This window comes from Mytilus edulis, chromosome 4 (assembly GCF_963676685.1).
Source record: "Mytilus edulis chromosome 4, xbMytEdul2.2, whole genome shotgun sequence".
Classification (NCBI taxonomy): Eukaryota; Metazoa; Mollusca; class Bivalvia; order Mytilida; family Mytilidae; genus Mytilus; species Mytilus edulis.
Window position 1 is genome coordinate 47981402 of NC_092347.1, and position 25361 is coordinate 48006762.

Sequence of the window (25361 nt, forward strand, 5' to 3'; positions counted from 1 at the left end):
ATTGTTAAATATTGGTTTTCTTAGACTGTTTTGCTTTCGTTTCTTTGAATATTACACTTCCATTTTTAATAAACATTTTTTTCGTATTCAATAGATTGTTCTTTCGATTAATTTTATTTTTAATGTATCAGTTGTAGATGTAACAATTATTTTTATGCCCCATTTATGGGCGTTATGTTTCCTGGTCTGTTCGTTCGTCCCTCTGTTTCGCTTCAGAATCAAGTTTTTTGGTCGAGATAGTTTTTGATGAAGTTGAAGTCCAATCAACCTGTAACTTAGTACACCTATGCTATGATATTGCTAAATCAGAGTTTTTATCCCACTTTCACGGGCCACTGAACATAGAAAATGATAATGCGGATGGGGCATCTGACTACTATGGACACATTCTTGTTATTAAGGGAAAAAGTGCTGATCATACATAAGCATATATACTTTTTAACCCTTATATCTTTAGTGATTTTTATTTGTTTTTTTTCTTGATAATATTTATATTTGATTTGGAGAGTACACCGTCAAGCAATTTGTATTCTTTTCGATAGGGACGAACTATCCTATTATTCGTGTTGCTCGGTTAGTTTTATATGTTGTGTTTTGTGTACTATTGTTGGTCTGTTGGTCGTTTTCTTTTTCAGCCATGGCGTTTTCAGTTTATTTTCTATTTATGAGTTTGAATGTCTCCTTGGTATTGTTCGCCTCTCTATTTTGAAGATTTCTTTCATTACTGCTTCACGTCATAAATAGTTACGGGCAACAATTGTTCGCGGGTATTTGCAACACTACCTACATGCAGATGTTTTACGAAAAAGTCTCTGCTAACAATCCAGAGTTTCCTGAATATACAAATGAAATACATAAAATTGAGAATGGAAATGGGGAATGTGTCAAAGAGACAACAACCCGACCAAATAAAAAAACAACAGCAGAGAGTCAACAACAGGTCTTCAATGTAGCGAGAAATTCCCGCACCCGGAAGCGTCCTTCAGCTGGCCCCTAAACAAATATAAACTAGTCCAGTGATAATGAACGCCATACTAATTTCCAAATTGTACACAAGAAACTAAAATTAAAATAACACAAGACTAACAAAGGCCAGAGGCTCCTGACTTGGGACAGGCGCAAAAATGCGGCGGGGTTAAACATGTTTGTGAGATCTCAACCCTCCCCCTATACCTCTAACAAATGTAGAAAAGTAAACGCATAACAATACGCACATTAAAATTCAGTTCAAGAGAAGTCCGAGTCTGATGTCAGAAGATGTAACCAAAGAAAATAAACAAAATGACAATAATACATAAATAACAACAGACTACGTAGCAGTTAACTGACATGCCAGCTCCAGACTTCAATTAAACTGACTGAAAGATTATGATTTCATCATATGAACATCAGGCACAATCCTTAGGGGTTTAGTATCATACCATCATAACATATATGAGAAGAACATAACCCGTGTCATGCCAGCAACTGTTTTTAGAATAAATGTGTTTAGTTCCGATGCAAAGACCTTATCAGTGACTCAATATTAACGCCAAAATATGCAATCTTTAATGACTTGACAACAGTATCGTAATTATATCCCTTCTTAATAAGTCTATTCAAAGGTTTTGTAAGTTTCTGAGGTGAATACTGACACCTTTGTGCTTTATAAAGAATATTTCCATAAAAAATTGGATGTGAAATACCTGAACGTATTAGAAGTCTGCATGTTGAGCTATATTTACGAATGATGTCTTTATACCGATGATCTATATCTCATTTAAGTCCAAGGTCACTGTGACATTGATTGTTGTAATCAGTTTTGTATAACTTAATATTGATAATTTTATCATTTTAATCTGCATATGGTGACAACGGGAATTTATTTTCCCAATCTGTCAACAGTTACTGTTGCCATGATGGATACGTTCCATTTTCTCCTTATTTGGCGTACGTTTCTCTCCAAACTGCCACCATCACTGCCTCCAATATCCAACAACAATCATCATAGCCTCCCTGTCATGCCACATGTGTAGCAGTATCTGCTTGCTCTTCCGGAGCACCTGATATCCCCCCCCCCCCCCCAGTTTTTGATGGGGTCGTGTTGCTTAGCCTTTAGTTTTCTATGTTGTGTCTTCTGTACTATTATTTGTCTATTTGTCTTTTTTTTAGCCATGGCGTTGTCAGTTTATTTTCTACCTATGAGTTTGACTCTTACTCTCCCTGGTATCGTCCCTCTTTTGTAGTTAAATAAGAGCCAATTTCCAATCCGATTTTGTGTGATTTTTAATGACTTGATTTGACTTATTAATCTATTCTATAGGAAATACACGACGTACGGGTTTTGCATGTTGAACAGGATCTGTTTTTCCCTTCTGTATCACATGAAATCACCTCCGGGTTTTGTTTGGTGGTTAACGTTCTCAGACTTTATTTTTCTATGTTGTGTTGTGTTTTGTTAACAAAATATCTTCTAAATTGCAACTCAAACGACTGAACCCACTTTAAGCAAAAACAGAAATAATATAAGTGCCATTGCACCGCGGAAACCCAGATATTAAAGAAATATCATATTCATACTGACATAACAAATGACAACTCTTTTGGTCATGTAGTAGACAAACCAACAAGAGGTGAAAGAATACTATAGATCTTATCTTAAAAATTGCCCCACACATAAAAAATAAATTGGAGGTAATGCCACCTATTGGGACATCGTAATCACTGAATGTACAATATCACTAAAAAAAAATAAAAGAGCAACAAGAAAAGTCCACCAATTCATAAAGCAAACTGGGAAAGCATTAAGACATCCAACTACTAAAAGAAACGATCAAAATAATTTATGGTAAAAGTAAAACCAATGAGTTTATAAACACCATCAGTGCTTATAGGTCAAAAACAAATAACATAAAAAAAAAAGAAATTGCCTTGGATCACAGACCAACTAAGAATCAAATTTAAAAGAAAACAAAACGTCTGCATTAAGAATTAAAGAAAAATCAACAACTGCAAATAAATACACACACTTCATGTATGAAAAAACATTGCAGACAGACATGCGCTCGGCGAGCAATTCCCAAAAGCATTCACCACTGACAACCCAATACTAGTATATATCAACACATGCACAAATGGATAAAACTTTAATATCAGAAAAGAGCGTCAACAAATTCCTATACAACATTAACCCAAATAAACTGAGCCATTGGCATTGGTGAACTTAGTATGTGGATATATTTTAAAGGATTATCACAATCATCTTTCAAAGTCAATCAACACACATAGAATAACTACAGACTGAAAACATAAAAATAAGTTATTCCTGTATTAAAAACGAACACAATACCATAAAATACAGGTCAATATATACTTTGCAAAATAGTGGAGTAAAGTCAAACATGAAACACCTTAAGAGAAAAAAAAACCAATATATTATACGACCTTCAACGCGGCTTTTGATCTCAACTCTCACGTGAGACACAATTATATCTTTTATACACGATCTTGCATGGAGAAGACAACAATGACAACATATTATAACTAATGTCTGTGATGGACTTTTCCAAAGCTTTTGACAAAATCCCTAACAAAAGGTAACTGCATAATTACGATTTTACGCCATAGACCATAATACCTTGGAAAGGGTTTGTGATTGTTTTTACATCAACGTACAAAGACAGACACGCAAGATGAAGAACGATCAGAGAAAAAAGGGCAAGATCTTTAATAACACAGGGCACTTTCCTTGGCACAATTTAAATCCTTATCTTCATTAACGACTTCCCAGAATACTTACAACATAGCACTTTAAAGTTATTTGCCGATGACAGCAACACCTATAGAAACATCAAAACAAATAGTATGCATCCAAATTACAACAGGACTTATAGATGCAATAGCAAAATGGGAAAACACTCAGTTAATATCGTTCCATCCAGATAAATTATCCTCCATTCAGTTTCTAAGAATTACATACAAAAAAAAGAGAAACAAGTCAACAATGACTACATTCTTCATGGTCACTTTTTTCAAACTGATACTAGTATAAAAATATTATGCATAACCATTCAATCAGATCTTAAATGGAAAAAAAACCATGTAGATCATGATATAAGCAAATGCAAAACGACAGCTAAATTTTCAAAAAACGTAACATAAATGTATCTTCCAAAAAATAAACGAAAGGACATTCTAGTCGTCAGTTAGACCTGAAATGGAGTACAGCTCTTGTGCCTGGGCCATCACAGCACAACCAATTAAACCAATCAGATTGAGATGGTCTAACGAGGAGCTGCCAGCTACACATGGTAACATACCGCAATACCAGCTCGATCTGTCTCAAATATGCTTAAACATATACAATGACGGCATACACTAGTTTCCAAATCTGAGCAACATAAATTAAGAAGTTCTTTTTTATCTGAATAATGACAAATGAAGATTTACAGATTTTTTTTATACAGTTTTAATTTCCAGATGAGACACAAGTTAAGGTAAACAAATAGAGTTATCCCTCTTTGTACTGGTCCTCTCTCTCCTCAATTATATGTTTTTATCATGCTTTATCATTTTCAATCGAAAACAAACTCAATCAGTATGAATGTTAGATCAGGAACATATATATTATACTGTTCCTAGGTTAGATTGTGTGTGTTGTAAGTATGGATATTATATGAGCTTTGTGGTGTGTACTGATTTATATGGACCCTTTAAATCGGAATATAGACATTTGATTAGATCGAGGATTAGATACACTACAAATGAAACGAATACATGCAAGACTAGATGCTTTTTCTATGAATAATACACCAATATTTAGCAATATTTCATAACGATCTTCTAATCACATCAAACAGCAGAACAAATCACTTATGATAAAAAAAAATCATATTGGTTTTTACTGACCCCCAACCCTCTTAACTTAATTTGTGAAAAATTCATTAATCAAGAAGGGTTAGATCGAAATCAGTGTTAGTTTAAACATATTTATTTATAATGGATTGGGAAACAAGTTTTGCAACTAATATCCATCCCTTTCCACTTTGCGGGTGCCGGAATGCTGCCTTGTAGCAGCATTAGCCTACTCTTTTTCGAAATCTACAAGGGTGTCTTTAACGTGCAAGAGATATGGCTCTCTCTTAACACGGGTCAGTCATTTTCGTCTCCTTCCGACGGACTATCATTGTTTCCTCAAGACCATACTCGCAAATGGTGTCAAGGGAGAGCCGAAAATCCAGTCCCTGAACTTGATTTTCATCCCAGACGGGAATCGAACCAGGAAACTTTGTGTTAGTAGTCCGATGAATTAATCACTGCACCACGGCTCTTCATGTTGGATAAACTTTCCGATAAACAAAACTTGCAGCAATTTTAAGTTAAGTTTTTTATCCGACAATGATCTTTTGAGGTCTTACTGTTATAATCATTGATCATTTGTTCAACGGTTGACGATTTCAAAGAGCAGATTTTTATATTTGCTGTTTCACAAATTTTCTAAACACTGCATATATAAATATACACAGGATAACAATCGGATTATCCACAAAAAATATAAAAAAAAATAACTGAAATATATTTATTTCTTTCTGTTCAGTAATTTTACGTAATATTACTGAAAAAATACTTCTTTTTAATTGTACATAAGTCGCGGATGCAATGCCACGTAATAGTCAAAGTTGTGATTCAGTACGGAAATTTGAAGAAAAAGGCCGAAAGAATCATATAAATTTAGTGGCGAAATAAAGCATGTCTGGACCGAAATTACGTCAAACAAACTTTCAACCAATCACCGAACACGCACCTTAAGAAGATAAAAGTTACTATTTATAGATTGTATATTTGGGTATAAATATATTTAATAAGGAAACGGAGCATAACATAGAAAATGTAAACTATAAGGACAAGTAAAATGGAAATATGAATTCAAGTAATCACCACGGTGACAATTCTAAACCGAGGGAATATAAAATTGTCATTTTAGGCGATGGTGGAATCGGGAAAAGTGGTAAGGAACCAGATGACAAACTTTAAAACTAATTATCATTGTAAATGTAATTTCCCATGACAGTTGACACTGATTCACACGTGACACGGTTTGGAATGTGAAATATTTTAAATATTTTTCTGTGACCATTTTTTCAGCCTTTTGTTTATTTTTTAGTTTTCACAAATAAATGATGATTTAAGTCCACTACAAATTGGTGAAAAATTCTAACATTCTAATATCTGTTTGCAACTGGAACTAATTTGTATTAGATTTACAATATATATTGGTCCTAGTTTGCAAGAATTGCTGAATTACAGAGAAAACTATCCAAAAGTTTGGGTTAATTATGTCAAGAATTTGTATAGTAATACAAATAAATCCTTGATCATGTTAATTTACATTAAAAAAAGGTAGTCCAAATAATTATGAGGTCTGGCAAGGCTATTTTATTTTTTTTCTTGGACGCCTTCCTACAGCGTCCCAGAAAAAAATTAAAATAGCCTTGCCAGACGACATTATTATGTTGACTACAAAAAAGGCTGTTTCCACTTCTCTAAGGGAGCTATCATTTGATTTTTATGGGGGGATAGGATGAAATTTGAAAAAAATAGGCAGGACAGGAGTTTTGAGTAAAAAAAAAGGCAAGATGAGACACTTGCAAAAAATAAAGTCAGGACAACAATTTAGGTAAAAAAAAGTCAGGATAAACTAAAAAAAAAAGGCAGGACCAAACAGAGTGAAAAATAAAAAGGCAGGACAGAGATTACAGCTAAAAAAATGCAGGACAAAATTTTTCATCCTAGCCCCCCCATAAAAATCAAATGGTAGCTCCCTAAGGTAATTTTAATTTTACTGAGTTGGAAACCAGGCTAGCTTGTATAGAAAAAATAAATCCAAGTATATTAACTTTTTACACTCCTACATAGGCGTCTACTCCTGTATTTGGAAGACATAGAAAAAGAGTAGTCCTAGATGAATTCAAGTCACTTTGACACCTGGCAATACTGAATATCATTGTCATATTGGCACCTGGTATAGCATGTACATGTACATTTATAGTAAAACTGTTATATTTCATATTTTTTTAAAGATATTTTCGCCCATTCAATATGTTAACCTTCAATGTATTTGTCACCCATAATAAGTTCCAATGAAAACTGTTTCATAAACTATGCCAAAATACAAAATAATATAAATGACAGTGAACATTATATTATCAAGGATTGAACTTCAATTGCATGACCATTGTACATTGCTAGTAAACTACGAAATTGGTGCCAGCTTAATTTGTTGTCGAGCCTGCGATTTTTGTTGCAGAAAACTCTACATAGGGATAGTGATCCAGCGGTGGCGTTAGCTAACTTCTTTAAAGCTTAATATTTTATATTGGAAGACCAGGATGCTTCATACTTTGTATATATAGATGCCTCATGTTACATAGTTTCCGTCTGTAACATGTCCATTGTCCTTGACCTCATTTTCATGGTTCAGTGACTACATGTACTTGAAAAAAAAATTATGATTATTTTGTAAAGTTAATTTCTCTCTTATAATTACAAGTGATAGGATAACTATATTTGGTATGTGCATAAATGTACCTTGCAAAGTCTCCATGCCCTTCAGACAGTTTACACTTGACCTCAACTTCATTTCATGGATCATTGAACAAGGTTGAGTTTTGGTGATCAAGTCCATATCTCAGATACTATAAGCAATGTGTCTAGTATATATATTCGGTGTGGCATGGTTTATCTGACCTTGACTTTAATAACATGGTTCATTAGTCAATGTTTGTATGACTTGTTTAGTATTTATAACCTTGACCTCATTTTCTTGGATCATGTAAAGTTTATGTGAAAGTTGTAGTAAAGCTTTATATTTAGGACTATCAACATATTAGCAATGATAAGTAAAGAAAGCGAGACATTTCAGAGTGTGCTCTAGAGAATGCAAAAAGAAACCAACAATTTTTTAAAATTTAAATGACAATAATTTAATTTGTTATCCTAATCTGTGATAAAATGGCTTCTTTGTTTAATATAAGACTTTTCTGGGGCGTAGCTCCATATACGCTGTCACGCCATGACGTGCACATCGTGGGGTCTAAAAAAATAATTTACGCCGAAAATTACAAAAAAATATAAAATTTAACTTAAACAAGAAACGTAGACAACAATACAGTATAACTATTTTAATAACGTCACAATAATATTTCCGTATATATCAACCCTGACCAAAATACTTTTTAATTTATTTGTGAGAATTTTTTTTCTGGTACTCAAAGTAAAAAAGCAGCGTAAACATGAGCAGTTCAAAGCGTGACCAGCCGAAAGGGCAAACTTTAGACAATTTTTTAACCAAAATGCCTACTAACAGTACCAACGGTGATAGGCATGCAGAAACACAACTAGCAACAAATCAGGACAATATAGACTCTGAAACGTCCAAGGTTTACGATGAACCGGTAGCATAAGAGCCACATCAGTGTCAATGTCAAAGCCAGTACAAAAAAATCTGGGACCTTCTTTAATCCAGATATTTCTTTATTGAAAGATTCAAAATCATTAGGAAAAAATGTAAAGTTTAACAACTTTTGACTGACAAATGGAAAGATGTCCACACCTTCAAATTTCCGACAAGGTATAATCAATAAAAAAAAATGTAGTTCACGCCGTTGAACTAACAGGACTGCAGGGGTTGTAAATCCAATTTTGGCAAAAAATGACCAATTGACGTTTGTTTCATTTTTATCTCTCAACTTTGGATCCAACCCTGAACAATTTAACGAATTACAATAACCTTTATATGAGTTTGACTGTCCTTTTGGTATATTTCGCCCCTCTTTTATATGTAAATTACGATAATGGTAAATATTAATCTGAATTCCCTCTTTAAATCATTGTGTTGAAAGGCTACTTCATACTGTTCTGTTTTGACACCTTCCTGTCGAAATAAGGCCTCAATGCATTAAAAATAAAATAAAATAGCCTTTCAAGACCTCATCTGATTCCGCAGTACTAGTTGTTACTGAAATGTTGTGTTCCGAGCGAAATGATGATAATGAGTGTTTGGAACGAGCTATACCAAATCGCTCTAGATATAGCAGAGGCTTTTGATATAGTTGAAAATGTTCCTAGGCGGTGTTGAAGACAAACCTCGAGAGCTAGCCATCCAGCCGAAACACCTAAGGATTACTGGCGAATTTCTCTCTACTCCTCTATCCGTTTCTGGATCATATCGGATGACGGAACTTCATTCTCGACTTCTGAATTCAGAAAACCATTTTCATGCACAGTATCTTCTTCCGTGTGTATAGTCTGACAAATAAATAATGACCAAATTGTCACAATTCATCAGACATACCTGATAGATATATATCAGGTTGTCTTTAGAAGACTACAAGAGAGAGGTTGAACACTAGAGAGCTCGCTGTCGAATCCTACCTAGTGATAAAGTGCCAACATCACTGTGTCAAACGCTTGATATAGTTAACCCCGCATTGTATCTGTCTATTGATACAATACCTGTTGAGAAATCACAGATTACCTGCTTTGGGTTTTATGCACATCCACCGTGATTTTGAGGTCAATTTAGAATGGACGTTTTTGTTGCAGCTATAAATGCGTTGTTGCAGCTATAAATGCGAAGGGCAGATTTTTGAAAATTATTCAGGATGTTTCTAAATAAAAATGATCAAATACAGTCCTAATAATTTGCTATTCAAACCAATTTAGGCCCTCAGAACGCACCCTTTAGCGTCTAGCCAAAAAAACAAATCTTGGGGGGGGGGGGGGGGATTCCCCATAACGCCCCTGGTTGGCGTGCACTTCAAAAGGACCCAGCTTTTAACTTATTTTGATAATAAATTACAAAAACAAAAAATACCATGACTACATGATAATAGTTAAAACAACAAGTGGTTTATTGTTATAATTAAAACCATTTTAAATTCCCTATCAAACTAATATTATAAATAATATTAAGAATACTTCAACATGTTCATACAGCAATCATCTGATTTTTTTATTAACCTGTTACCTCTACAGTTGTACGTTTTGACAAAAGAAGATATTAAAAAAATAGAATAAATCAATGTTTCATCTTCCTGAATCCGGATCATTGATAAAAGTTTCCTTATTGACATACACCTAAAACAGCATATTAATTAAATCTTCTGTGTTACAAATAAAGCCTACTCAGATAGATAGATATACATCATCTGATCATATACACAATAAGTCATTCTGTAACTATACATATTTTATTTATCAAAAGCTCTTTGAACTGCAGCTACAAATGTACATGCATCAAATAAAAAAAACTTTGTATATCATCAGTCCTGATCACAAGTTTCTATTGCCTTGGTTGCACATTGTAAATACATCTGTTTCACAAACATTAACCATGCCTCCTTTTGGGAGATATATAATACCAATGTATTCATAGATATTTTGTCTAAGCTGCTTCCCAGATATGATCTCTTTGTTTCATCTACATGTATTCTAGCAGAGGCATAACTTGGGAATGTTACCAGTATAAATATACATAAATAGCAGTCATATTGAAATCTGTGGCAGACAAAAAATGAAAAGGACTCAGTACAGAATTTTAGTATAAGTTTAAACTCTTAAAATCTCTGGGCATATAAAATGTTTATCCATTAATATTCTAAGATATAATTTTTTACGAAGCTTTATAGTAAAAGTGGTGGAGTTTTAGTAGTATAAAAAGGAGTCACAACCTATACATCTAGCTTTTAGCTGTCTTAATGACATAATGTTTCTTTGACATTAATATTTATATTGATTATGTTCAATGTATGTAGAATTTAACGATTTGAATTCTAAACATTGAAAAAAAATTAAAATGTGTGTGATTCTACCATGCTTATCTTCATCTTCCCCAAACTATACAAAAGACGTTGATTGGCAAATGATTTTTTTTTTTCAGAAAAATTCAAACACCTTGTTGAGTATTATGCAAGATGTTTGATAAAAAATAATTTTGTTCTGCTTTCAGCTCTTGTGATACAGTTTGTATACCACAGATTTCTTGACTACCATGATCCAACGATAGGTAAATACATAGTATATTTTGCACACCAGCTGCCATCTTTTAAAAATTTCCATGGGTGATTTTAAGCTCAAGAGAAACAAATCCTCTTCTTATATTGTCTTGAGTGTTCTTAGATTATAAGTATATTGTTTGAATGATTATACATATGTTTTATATAATGTTTAAATAACCTTTTAGCTAATTTGGATGCCTTTTTTAAGGTGTTCAGTTTATATGATAATGAATTTCAAAATTCAAGTCAAGTTCAACACTTCTCATATGGATAATATTCCCCAAAAATTAGGAAAGTTGTCAGGTCTGATAAAGTGGATAAAAAAATAGATGTATTCATCATGTTTAAGTGAATAAAAAAATAGTCGTATTCATCATGTTTAAGTGAATAAAAAAATAGTTGTATTCATCATGTTTAAGTGAATATAAAAAAATAGTCGTATTCATCATGTTTAAGTGAATAAAAAAATAGTTGTATTCATCATGTTTATATAATTAGAAATCACAAATGTCTTATTTTCTCATCTTTATTGTAATTTGAATTTTACATGCTACATATGTAACAAGAAAAAAACAACAAATCTAACAAAAAAAGATAGTTCATGATGGTTTCTTACAGGAAATGTATCTTTAAACATTAAAATACCTAATTTACATGCTACATGTTTTTAGTCTAAAGTACTTGAAATAGAAATACATTGTAAGTGGAAACACATTTATTAAGGTCTAGTCTCATTGATCAATGTACAACAACCTTTTACTTCTGGAATAATGTTTTTGACCATTCTGTCAGTCCTACTCTTGTCATCACAACTCCTCTGAAGCCACAAAACAGAATTTCATGAAACTTTGTGGATAGCAAGGACATTCTATGTAGATGTGCATATCCACAGGAAATTATGATTCAACTTTTTTTCTAGGAGTTATGCCCCTTTGAACTTATTGACCTCAATAATATACTACTGCAACCGTTTGTCATCGTAACTCCTCTGAAACCACAGTACAGAATTTCATGAAACTGTGAAACATGTAGATGTGCATATCGACAAACAAGTTTTTATCAGTTGTCTTTTGAAGAGCTATCTTAAAACTTTTGAAATTTAGTTTGTCCCGTGACAATGTGGGAGCGTGGGTATGCTCACATGCTCACAAAGGTTCTTTAATTTACACAGTAATTTAACACAATGTAAAATAAATAAATCTTGAGAAATATTGCATCCATCTAGTGTTTTTAAAGTGTATTTATGAATATAAAACAAACTATATATAGAAATGGTCTTAAACTGATACCTTTTTATTGTAGAGGATTCCTATCAGAAACAGGCAAGGATAGATGGAGAGCCAGCTCTGTTGGATATTCTAGATACGGCTGGACAGGTTTTTACATTTTAAAAATTTTGATAATACACTGTAACTTCATGCATTATCAAACTCAATGTCTCTTAAATCTGTCTAGTTTCAGCCTTAAAGTAAAATTAAATCTTGTACTGAAAACATGTGAATTTATAACCAAAACCTTTATGAAATAACTTTCTTCTCCAGTACAAATAATTAAACAATAAACTTTTACCAGAAAAATATGGCATTAAATTTTTATTGCATATGTTTGTGCAGGAACTACATTTTATGATAATGTAAGGGTAAAAAAGTTATTGGGAAGTACATGTATTTGTAGGAAAAAGATATCAAGAATAATTTTCATTTATTAAAATGGTTGCAACCTAGATGAATCTATTGTTGACCAGCAGATCAGGATTCCTTAACACTGTTCAAATCTACACATGACATTTCACAGGTCAACTGCATGTATTTATATTTTTGAAACTTTAAAAAAAAAAAATTTTGAATTTTGAACCATGCCATGGTGTTTTCATGTACATGTGCTAGGGAGAACAGTGAAAGTACTCAACAAACAAATGTAAAAATACTGATGAGTGTAAGGGGTCATGTTATGTTTTTCAGTAGATAATTTGACTTTTAAACGAGTTTTTGATTGACAGTATTGTCTTTTTCAGCCTGAATTTAACACAATGAGGGAACAGTATATGAGAAAAGGAGAAGGTTTTATATTATGTTATTCTATTACTGATAGGAGAAGTTATGATGAAATGTTAACTTATAAGAAACTGATCAATCAAGTGAGATGTAGAGATGATATACCAGTTATTCTAGTCGGAAATAAATGTGATCTTCATGAAAAAAGAAAGGTAAAAATAATTGAGATAGCACATTTTTATATGAATGCAAAACAGTAGATGAAGTCAGCTGAAAAAGCAATTTAAGGCATGCAGGTGCCAATTTTGGCTGTGTCAACAAAGTTAGTTTATATTTATGTATTAGTATTAGCACATCTCATTTTTATGGAGGTTATTGGCCCCTCCTTCTCATCACGGTCTATTGACTTTGAATGTTTTACAGAATTTTCTAGCTTAAGTTTGTGATTAGCTTTGTAATAAAGGAAGGACTATATGATAAGTCAATGGTTTTTGGTATGAAGTTTTATAAGCATTGGCATTTTTCATTTCCATGGATGTTATTTGGTTTTGCACCTTCAGTCATGGTCCATTAACTCTGAATGTATTGCAAAGTTTATATGTTAAATATAGCCATATTAATTTCAACATTTGCATTATACTATTAACATTACTTTAATTTAATAAATTTTACACATATAAAAAAGAAGATGTGGTATCATTGCTAATGAGACAACTCTCCACAAGAGACCAAAATTTTAACAACTATAAGTCACCATACAGCCTTTAACAATGAGCAAAGTCATACCGTGTAGTCAGCTACATGTATATGTGGCCCTGAAATGACAAACAAGAAAACTAACAGCCTAATTTTGTACAAAAAATGAATGAAAAACAAATATATAACACATAAACAAACGACAACCACTGAATTAAAGACTCCTGACTTTGGACAGACACATACATACAGAATGTGCCGAGGATAAACATGTTAGTGTGATCCCAACCCTCCCCCTAACCTGGGACAGTGGTATAACAGTACAACATAAGAACGAACTATAGAAATTAGATGAAAAAGGCTTAACTCATCAGATGGATAAAAATGCAAGTGGACGTGGATGGGTACCTGTACATCCCAACAACAAAAAGACACTAGGTACATTTGAGAGTACTCACAGTTAACTGACAGCTTGTTAAAAGCCTCTAACAACTAATAAAAAAATCATGCATCTAAGACTACATTATCAATCAGTACACATCCAATGGATTTCGTATAAAGACAGGACCTTGTGCAATGCCAAGTTACAGGGATTGACAGATTGTAGATCCATGTATGTAAATGTATATAACATACAAGATACATACAAGTAATATTTAGTTTGCATTTAATTTACTGATAACAAAATCAATATTTATACCTATAATAACAACTAATAAAATACATTTTTTTTAATAGGTTACACCAGATGAAGGGATTGCTTTATCTCATCAATTTAAGTGTCCATTTTATGAAACTTCAGCAGTGACAAGACAGTGTGTAGATGACATATTTCTTTCACTTATAAGAGAGATTCGAAATGTAGAGAGGGAAAATTCTGATGACAAACCAAAGGAGCACAGACGTGGGAAAGGACTAAGAACATTCATCAAAAAGTTAAACCCATTCAAACAGACCCGTCAATCATAGTCATCTTCAATAATAAGTCTTATGCATTTATACAAGAAGGTTATAATATATACATGTACTTCATATCAAAAAGGGTAGTTACTCAATAGATTGCTCATTTAATGTCAGTCTTATTTTAACTAAAACTTACTTATTGACCTTACTAACTGACAGTCAGGGTACAAGTAATAAGTAAAAAAAATATAAACATGTAAGTTAATTTGTAGGATACATGTACTTATACTAGTGAATTTTATTTACTTGTATAGTAAAAAAAAATATTGGCTTAGTTATGTCCCTTAGACATTCAGATTATTTTACTTGTAAAGTAAAAAAGTCGTCCTATCTTTTTTTCTTGAATTCTTAGGACTTCTTTGATCTATAGATTTTTAAATTGTCTGCCCTTTGCAGATGTCTTTGCAAATACTTTAGATCTTTGCGCAATCAGTTTCTTTGTAGAACTAATGAGATGAAACATTGAACTCTAATAAAAAATTATGAGCTAACCTGGGAAAAAGTCATTAAAGGCATGATTTTATATCTCAAAACTTAAGAATTTTTGTGGGATTGTAAGAAAAATTTACTTACACAAGTGATTTTTTTTTTAAATTAGGGGGAGATTATTCAAACATTATAATTTACTTATATGTGTACATTTTTTTTTTTACTTCTTCAAGTAAATAAAAAATTACTTGTACAAGTAGCACCCCTGACTGACTGATGTGGCACTTTACTCCTAGTTTTATAAATGTACAGAACAACAACTTTTAGACAAAAAAGAAAAAGGATAAAAGATGATAATACAAAATGGGAGACTGATCTTTCCATCTGTGCTACCACCACTTACATGTTAAATAGAAAGAAATGAATTCAGGCTTCGTTTTATGTCTTGAATTAACTATATTTATAATAAAAATGGGAAAAAAACATCTTGGGCAAGCACAAAAATAAGTCAAGGAAAAAGGACTACATCATGTACAGAAGGATGAATGATTGAGTAATATGAATTCATACAGATTTTGTGGTGATCATTAGAAGGGTAAACAGTTTCTGCTTTACTCTAACACATGCTGTGTCACAGAGTTAATTATATGGATGAGTCATTTCAAATGTTAACTCGTCATACAAGGAATAAAAGGCCACATACACATTAAACTAATTTCTGAATGACAAAATTATTCTACATGAACTTACAAATTATTGCGAACCCAAAAAAAGTTTACCACAGATTCACCTGATAGTTACGTATCCATTTAAACTTTTGGCAGTTCATTTGTCCCATTGAACAAATACAACAACTATTGTTCTCTTTTTAGTTCATTTATTGCGACCTTTAAATTTCTTCTTAGAGAAATCTATCACTCATTGATTAATCTACCTGAGTTAAAACATTATCTGCTAAATAAATAGTATAGGTAATAGGTACATTGTAAATATCAGGTCAATCTGTGGTAAACTTTCATTGGGTTCGCAATAACATGAAATTTATGTGATGTTGGTTATACTTTTTTATTTATTTTGTTATCATGGTTAATAATGCAGAATATTTCTTGTATGTAAATGACAAGTTTTGTATATTTCGATTTGTGATCATTTTGCTAATTTTTTTTTCATTAATAAGCAGAAAATGAGTAACATCAACTAAAGCTTTCAATATATATGTCTTGTTATATGATTCATAGCAAGTTGAGTTTTGAGCTTTGGTGGTAGTATCACATGTTATTATTGTATACTTTGAGTTCAGAGTTAATAGGATATTTTTACTTCAAAATATGTAAATTTAAGACATGATATATAAACATCAGACTTATTAAACCACACATTTTGACCTTTGTTTGTTTTTTTTGTATTGAAGCATTTACAATCAGATTAATTAATCGAGCAATGTTGTTTGCTATGACCATGATCAAAGAGTTATATTTATAAACATGATAAATACACTTATTTAATTGTGTGTTCACCATGTGAACAGTTATTTTCTAGTTTTTGGAAATTAATCCTTAATTGTTTTAGTATAAAAGCAATTTCATTTTTTCTACATCAATCTGAACATTTGGGTTTTATTTAAGGGGTAGAAAAATGAAATAAAAATATGGGGTCACTGTTCATTTAAGCTCACAATCTGTCTTCAAAAGAAGCATGCATTTTTGTTTAGGTAATTTTTTTTCTGTTGAACTGATAGAAGAAAAACAGTAATATCAATATAAAAAAAGAAATAAATTACATTTGAATTTTAAAATAGTTTGGTTTATAATAAAAAAATAAAGGTTATAGATGAGTTAAAAAGATATTTCAATTTTAATGCAAAAAAATGGCAGTTTTTCAACCAAAGTGAGATAATTTGGAGCTTTTATTAATGATATTAACATTTAAAAGTTATTCTGATTTTATTGTTGATTTTTGTAATTGTGTCATGCAATTAGAAGTTATGTCTGAGGTGAGAATTTTAAACATTAAGAGAAACATTTATAAAGCTGAAACATTAATAATGAATTGTAAAATCAATTATGTCAAAAGTTCCAGAATAAAAGATCACATTAATTTATTAACAAATAAAATATTGTAAAGGTATTATAGGAATAGAGTAAAAAAATAAAAATGGTAGAATGTTATACAGCTGTCAAACAAATAAAATACAAAACGAAGGAAAAGTCAAAGGAAAGGAATAAGAAATTTTGAAATTTTCATTGGAAATGAAAACATAAGAACTTAAACTTTATTTAGATGTACTTAATCCAGTCATTGTCAATTTATTCTTAAGAAAGTAGTAAATCATGTACAATACAATGGGTTTTTGTTTTTAACCAGATTATTAGATTTTAAGGCTTGAAAAGTATACATAGAACACAGTATTATGGTTATGCTAATTATTATGATTTATATAAAATAGGAAGCCATGTGTTAATGTTCATATGTTTGAGTTTCCATTATTATATACTGTGGATTCATTTATTTTCGTGGGTACCAATTTTCGTGGATTAAGGAAAACTTGCATGTTCGTGGATATTAAGTTTCATGGTTTTGCATAAGTCTTCATACAAGGCTATAGACAATTTGTCATACTTTGAACTTTTAATTTTGTTGTTAAAATGTACTCACGAAATCCATGAAAATTGTTATTTAACGAATAATAATGATGAATCCACAGTAGTTGTTTGTAATGATTTTTTATAAATTTAATGTTTACAAATTTTTGATTTTTTTGAAAAACTAAGGCTTTCTTACCTCAGGCATAGATTACCTTAGCTGTATTTGGCAAAACTTTTAGGAATTTTTGTCCTCAATGCTCTTCAACTTCCTACTTTAATTGACCTTTTTAACTTTTTTGCATTCGAGTGTCACTGATGAGTCTTTTGTAGACGAAACTTACCATCTTATCTTGATGTATACTATTTTTTCAATGTTGTATTATCATCTGTTTAGAAAAAAATCATGGTCAAAATGATAAGTCATGGTCTATAGATTTGAAAAGTTAAATTGAGAAAGGAAATGGGGAATGTGTCAAAGCGACAACAACTCGACAACATTGTATTAGTTTGTGATAAGGTCAGTTCAAGGGGAACTATTAGTGGTAGGCCAATGTTAATTGGTATTCAGTTGTATAAGCATTAGCACATGTCTTTTTCATGGAGAATATTTGGCCCCACCTCCTCAGTCATGGTCTATTGACTTTGACACTTTTGCTTAGATTACATGAACATGTATTAGTTTGTGATCAGATTAAGATGAATTGCATATGTTAAGTCAATGATATTTGGTATGTTAATTTATTGGCATTTGCATGCATCATTTCTATGGAGATTATATTGGGCCACCCTCTCTTCATGGTTCATTGACTTTGAAAGTTTTACTTAGTTTACAAGTTAATGTTTGTGTTTAGGTTTGTTTAAAGGGAACAACTTATAGTAAGTCAATGATATTTGGTATGCAGTTGTATTAGCATTGTCACATCTCATTTACATGGAGATTGTTTAGCAAGGTACCTCATTCATGGTTCATTGACTTTGTTACATGTTAAAGTATTGCTATTTTAATTTCAACATTTGCATAATCAATTCATAAAAAGGTGAGATATATCTCTGTGAAAACAGTTTATTATATTACTGTCTGTTAACCTTATTTCATGTTGTGAATTTTATACAAAGTTCCTTCCACTGTTTGAATTTGTGGAATACTTTTGGGAAGTCTATCTGAAGTCAAGATGAATTTCAGTGCTAATGGTTACTTACTGTAAAAATAATTTTTAGTTGAAAAATTTTGATTTACTTTTCCATAACAGATTGCTTGTGCAATACATGTATTTCCTTTACGTTTTTTGTGCCGCCTGCAACTTTTGATGCAAAAGCGAGACATAGTATTCCTGCATTCTGTCATTCAGGTAGATGACTTCCTCAAATATTCAGTCTATGGTTAATGTTTTTAATAACTTTCTTAAACTATTCTGGATTTCTACCAAACTTGGACAGAAGATTGTTTATGATCATTAGATAGTATCCAGAAGTAAATTTTGTAAAAAAAAATATTTTTAAATCCTGTTGATCCGTATTTTACTTATTTATAAATGGACTTAGTTTTACTGGCAGTTAACATTGCATTCAATAAGGGTTAAAGTTCTAAACATTTTAATAACTATTTTAAACAATTTCTTGGAAGGAGGAAATGTTAAAAGTATTTCTTTAATATAAGCAATGAAAACTGACAGTTAAATTTGCCTTTCAGGTTTCTTTTGAAAAAAAAAGGAAAACATCGTTTTGTTGACACTTTGTAATAAAATACAGTGCCTTGTTTGAGTTTGAGTTAATGTTAGTCTTAAAATATTGTTCTTTTTTCTGTTTAGATATTTTTGTGCAATAGTATTCTATTTATTTAACAAATTTTGTTCAATAAAAAGTATTTAAAATAAACTGTATCTTCTTTAAAGCTTACTTGTCCTAAGACACAGTGTGCTTTTGCCATTATTTGCAGAGGCAGATTTAGGGATGAGCCCCTTCTTAGGCAGTCAGTTGGCTCCCACCTATGAAAATTCAGGATCCGTCACTGTTTTGTATCCAAGATCAGCATGTATCTGTAAACTTCAAATTTGAGTCTCAAAATGGTTTTTTTTTGTCAATGTTGAAACTATTCTGAAGTGTAAGAAAGATATATACACATCTAGAGTTTTATGTTTTCACATCTTTAGTATACATATGACATTACATTGTTTATTTACTAAAAAAAAATGCAACAGTCGCAAACTTTTTCATCTGTGTCATTTTTGTCGAGTCTGCGACTTTTGTTGCAGAAACGCAGTAAACTGCACATAGGGAGGTGATCCGTCGGTGGTGGCGTCTGCTCACTTTTCAAAAGCTTTATATTTTAGAAGGTGGAAGACCTGGATGCTTCATACTTTGTATATAGATGCCTCGTGTTACAAAGTTTCCATCAGTCACATGTCCAATGTCCTTGACTACATTTTCGTGGTTCAGTCACTACTTGCAAAATAAGTTAATATTTTTTGTGATGTTACTTTTTTTTTACTATATAAAGCAAAAGTTTAGTATATTCAGTGTATGGAAGCACTGTAAGGTTTACATGTCAAACTGGCCGGTGTCCTATGACTTTGATCTCATTTTCATTGTTCATTGCTTATGGTTAAGTTTTTGTGTTTTGGTCTGTTTTTCTTATACTGTATGCAACAGGTCTACTATATTTTGTGTATGGCATGATTGTAAGGTGTACATGTCTAGCTGGCAGGTGTTATAGTTAAGTTTTTGTGTTTTGGTCTGTTTTTCTTATACCGTATCAATGGGTCAACTATATTTTGTATATGGAATGATTGTAAGGTGTATTTCTAGCTGGCAGGTGTCATCTGACCTTGACCTCATTTTCATTGTTCAGTGGTCAAAGTTAATTTTTGAGTTTTGGTCTTTTTTTCTAATATTTGATGCAATAGGTCAACTATATTTGGTGTATGGAAATAATTTATGATCTATGTCAGTTGGGCAGGTTTTATTTGACCTTGACCTCATTTTCATGGTTCAATGCTCAGTGTTAAGTTTTGGTCTGTTTTCCTTTAAGCAATATGTCAACCTTATTTGTTGTATTGAAGAATTGTTAGCTGTACATGTCTGCCTGACATGGTTCATTTTCATTTTTATGGTTCATTGGTCAATGATTAGTTTTCTTGTTTAAAGTTAAGTTTATGTGACAGTTGTAATAAAGTTTTATATTTAAGACTATCATTTCATGTTTGCCTCTATAACAGCACAATTTGTTCATTCTACAATATAAAAATGCACAGGTCCAATTTCAGTATTGGTCTTCTTTTATATAAAATTTGTTCGCCGCCGTTGTCCTTGTTATAGCCATCCAAATACATTTGGTTTCAAACATTAACTGTGATTTAAGAGTTATGATCTGCATGAAGTTGTACCACAACTAAGGTTCCATACCACAAAAGGGAGGCTTGGGATTCAGAGACCAAATCACCAGTATATTCTGGTTTCACAATAACTGGAGTAAAAGACGGTTCATTTAAGCCAAAAAAGTGTCATACGAAATTGTGTCTTCTTTCTTCTTGAACTATATTTCACAGTTCATCTGAAATTTCGTTCAATGACAGAATATCACATTCATAAACTATATATAGTGTCTCCCTAAGAGATAAATTGTACCTAGTACTTGGACATAATTTAATGGATGTTTTATTAAAATATGTCACAAGGGACAATTTTTCATAGTATAGCTACTTTTTTCTGTCCCTAAAAAAGGGAAATAATTTAGCAATCATTGAAATGCTTTAATCAATTAGTTAAATTGTAATTGAAATTAAAATCAAGACAATACAGATGTAAACAAAAATGGAAAGTGGTGAATATAAACAGCTATATGACTTTTCGTGTTATGGTCAATACCCTACTATTCAGAGTTTAAAAATATTAAAAGAAGGTCATTTAGAAGGATGAAATGTTTTACATGTAGTTATACATGTTGACAAAAAATACCACAGGAGAAACATTGTCTGTTCTATGGTTGGGTTGTTGTCTCTTCGGCACATCCCCATTTCCATTCTCAATTTGATTAAAACTTGTTAATCATGAGGAGAAACTTAAACAGGTATTGTACCTATGCAATAATGAGAGTGGTGCCCTCTTGGGGTTGATAAGACCTGTTAATCTGAAAAATACTACTTATTTATCAATTTTTGATGAATGTCAGCATCAAAATAAGAAAGCCAAATATGTTATGTCAGAGTTGATGCCTGTGCCTTGGACATGATTTTAATATTAAAAAAATATCCAACAAAGGTCAAAATTGAATATCTTTTCAAGGGACACTTTTTCAAAGAAGTGGACAATGATTTATAATAAAATTCTGTCCTCGGTCATCTCCTGAAATTTTTTCAATGGGACATCATTTCATGGGTACACTTTTCAGTCCTACAAATTCTAATTATAGGTGTAATACCACCAAATCATGGTACGTCACATCTGGTTGCATACGAAAGTAGGTCTAAAAATATATTCCCTTGAATTTGACCGTTGTAGGTAATTAATCCTACATTTTATTGCAGTAAAACTATTTCTGAGTCATAAACATATGTCTTGGGTATTTCAAAACACCATTATTTTTTATTTGTGATTTCTATAGAAAATTTTGTATTCTTGAGGTTACATGGTGACTAAACCTTGTACACAGATAGAATAAGGGGAGAAATTTGATTGGTTATCTTCCAATGATGGTTATTTTCTTATATGCAATGAAATGTTATGTGAAACTTTTTCTATAGAACTGGACAGGATAAAACTTTACTCATGCCAAGTATTTCTTTATTTGAAACAAAGATAAATTCTGCACATTTTTTTGAAAAGTGCAAATTTAACAAAGACTAATAGGGGAAAATCAATGGTGGTATTACACCTATAAGAGGGGCGAAAAACTCTCATGTATGTCAGCATATCCATTCAACCAAAATAAATGACTAACGACATGTTGTAACTAACAATTTAGTATATAGATGTTGTTGATATCTTATACAGTTTAAGAAAAGAAGTCCAAACAGGCCAAAATCAAAATTCAGAATATGACCTTGACCTAAAAAAATATTTTGTGGACAAAAGACCTTAAATCTAAAGACCCTAAGTCTCTATTACGTGTGGTATCCAAATAGCTTTGGTTTAAATGGTCATCCTAATCCTGAAGTTGTAACTAGTAATTTGGTAAAAATTTGTAATCTTTTACGGTTGCGATGGAGAAGTGAACAAAAGAAAAACATAGTTTGTGGAGATAACTCTCATAATAGTCAATTTTAAAAGCGTATAAACTGTAAGATATCATATACCAAAAATTTAAGCGACATGTAATGAAACAATACTGTGCAAGAAAAATTAAATAATCAGAACATAAGCAAAAGATCTTTCCGCGGAAAAGTGGAAGACCAAGTTATTGAAAATTTGACCAAAACTGGCATTACAACACAAATAATGCATATTTAAGGGGTCATACCTCTGTCACTTTTATTGTGATGTGCCAAAATCCCAACTATTTCTATGTGAAGTTTGTAGTATTTTGGCCTGATTAAAACAAAACATAAAATTCTAAAGGCCAATTTTTACCATTTATGAACTTACTCCTTTGGTCTCATAGTTTCACAAGATTTATTTAAAAATTTACGAGGGAAGCCGTGATGACAAAAGCTCATTTTCAGCAGAAAATGCACTACACAATTTACACTTTTCAATGAGCATGTTAAACAACATATATAAACTGACCTCTAAAACACATCTTCGCTATTATTTATATGTATGTAATAATAGTACTATAACTGAATTTCAGACGAAATATATATACCTAAATATTATACAAAATACCATTTTTTATGGTAAACTATGTAAACTAGTAATCCACTCTGTTTTTGTTAGATATATTTTTATATGTATCAATCTGATGAGTTATCATCATAGCCTTTTTCAACTGATTTTTATAGTGCGTTTCTTATGTTGTACTGTTTCACCACTGTCCAAGGTTAGGGAGGGTTGTAATCCTGCTAATATGATTATTTACCCAGCCACATTCAGTATGTACAGTGGCGGATGCAGGAATTTTCGAAAGGGGGGGTGCTAGCCCAGGGCAAAGGGGGGGTGCAGGGGGGGTGCAAAACATATGTCCCGATTCAAATGCATTGATCGGCCAAAATAAAGGGGGGGTGCGGACCCCCGGAACCCCCCCTCTGGATCCGCCACTGATGTATGTGCCTGTCCCAAGTCAGGAGCCTGGTATTTAGTGGTTGTTGTTTGTTGATGTGTTATATATTTGTTTTCCGTCTTGTAAATTAGGCCATTAGTTTTCTCGTTTGAATTGTTTTTCATTTCAAATATGATTATTTACCCAGCCACATTCAGTATGTATGTGCCTGTCCCAAGTCAGGAGCCTGGTATTCAGTGGTTGTTGTTTGTTGATGTGTTATATATTTGTTTTCCGTTCTTGTAAATTAGGCCATTAGTTTTCTCGTTTGAATTGTTTTTCATTTCATTTCATGGCCTTTTATAGCGGTCTATGTGGTATGGGCTTTACTCATTATTGAAGGCCGTACAGTGACCTATAGTTGTGAATTTCTGTCATTTTGTCTCTTGTGAAGAGTTGTTTCATTGGCAATCATACCACAACTTTTTTTATACTAACTTCATTTCAATAGATTTGGTCAAGCAGTATTATCATGGAAACGAATATTTTATCAGTAACTAAGGCCATTTCTTGTTCAACTTATGTCAAAACCATAAAAATCTAAGTGTCCCTCAATTTTATGGTCCCTGACATTGCCTTGATATTTCAAAAGATTTTTTCAAGCTGTACTTGAAATCTGGAGTGGAAATTATAGTTCTAAGAGAAGAACATAGGGACGGATTGATGGACATCTGCCATCACTATATACCGCTCTTTATTGCAGGGGTTTTAACATAAGTTATGTCAAATCAATTTTATATACGAGTCTATTCACACGCAAAAAATATAAATAAGTCTAAATTGAAAACAAGGTTCAAACATGATTGCATTGGATAAAAACCACAATTTTTTATATGTGTGCATGCAAAACAAATTTCTTATTAGAGAGGTCTAAATACAGCACAAACAGCATTTTCCAAAAGACCAAAATGTGTAAAAGACTATTTTAACAAAACGCATTTGACTTACAGGTTGAACAACCCATGTTCTTTAACCCTGCTGACTGCCACTTGCCATCGCCAAAAACGCACACCGGATGTTAAGAGGAATTATATATACAGAATGTATTGCCAGCCTTGTATCACCATCACTGCTGGTGATCTGATGGATGAAATGTATTGTAGAGTCGTCACTGGTTCAGACATACTTATATATAAAATATTACCTTAACTTCTTTCCCTCAAATATATATATAGGCTTAACAAAACAAATGTTTGAATTGTTTTAAACTTGTCATTTCATGGCCTTTTATAGCTGACTATTCAGTATGGGTTTTGCTCATTGTTGAAGGCTGTACTGTGAACTATGGTCGTTTATTTTAGTGTCATTTAGCGTCTTGTGGAGAGTTGAGCCTAAATGGCAATCATACCACATCTGATTTTTATCAATAACTCAGACAGCTTGAAGGACATAGGATCGTAAATTAGTCTTCTTTCAACTAAACACATTTAACCTTTAACTCCTTAAAGAAAAACACAACACAGAC

General features: G+C 32.0%; 1 protein-coding gene across 1 annotated transcript; it reads left to right on the forward strand.

The window, feature by feature from the left end:
* Positions 1 to 5770: 5770 nt before the first annotated feature.
* Positions 5771 to 19578, forward strand: LOC139519846 (ras-like protein rasD). Its single transcript, XM_071312122.1, has 5 exons — positions 5771 to 5986; positions 10988 to 11044; positions 12339 to 12412; positions 13051 to 13242; positions 14465 to 19578. The coding sequence occupies exons 1-5, from the start codon at positions 5899 to 5901 to the stop codon at positions 14693 to 14695; spliced, it is 642 nt and encodes a 213-aa protein (XP_071168223.1). The 5' UTR covers positions 5771 to 5898; the 3' UTR covers positions 14696 to 19578.
* Positions 19579 to 25361: the final 5783 nt, after the last annotated feature.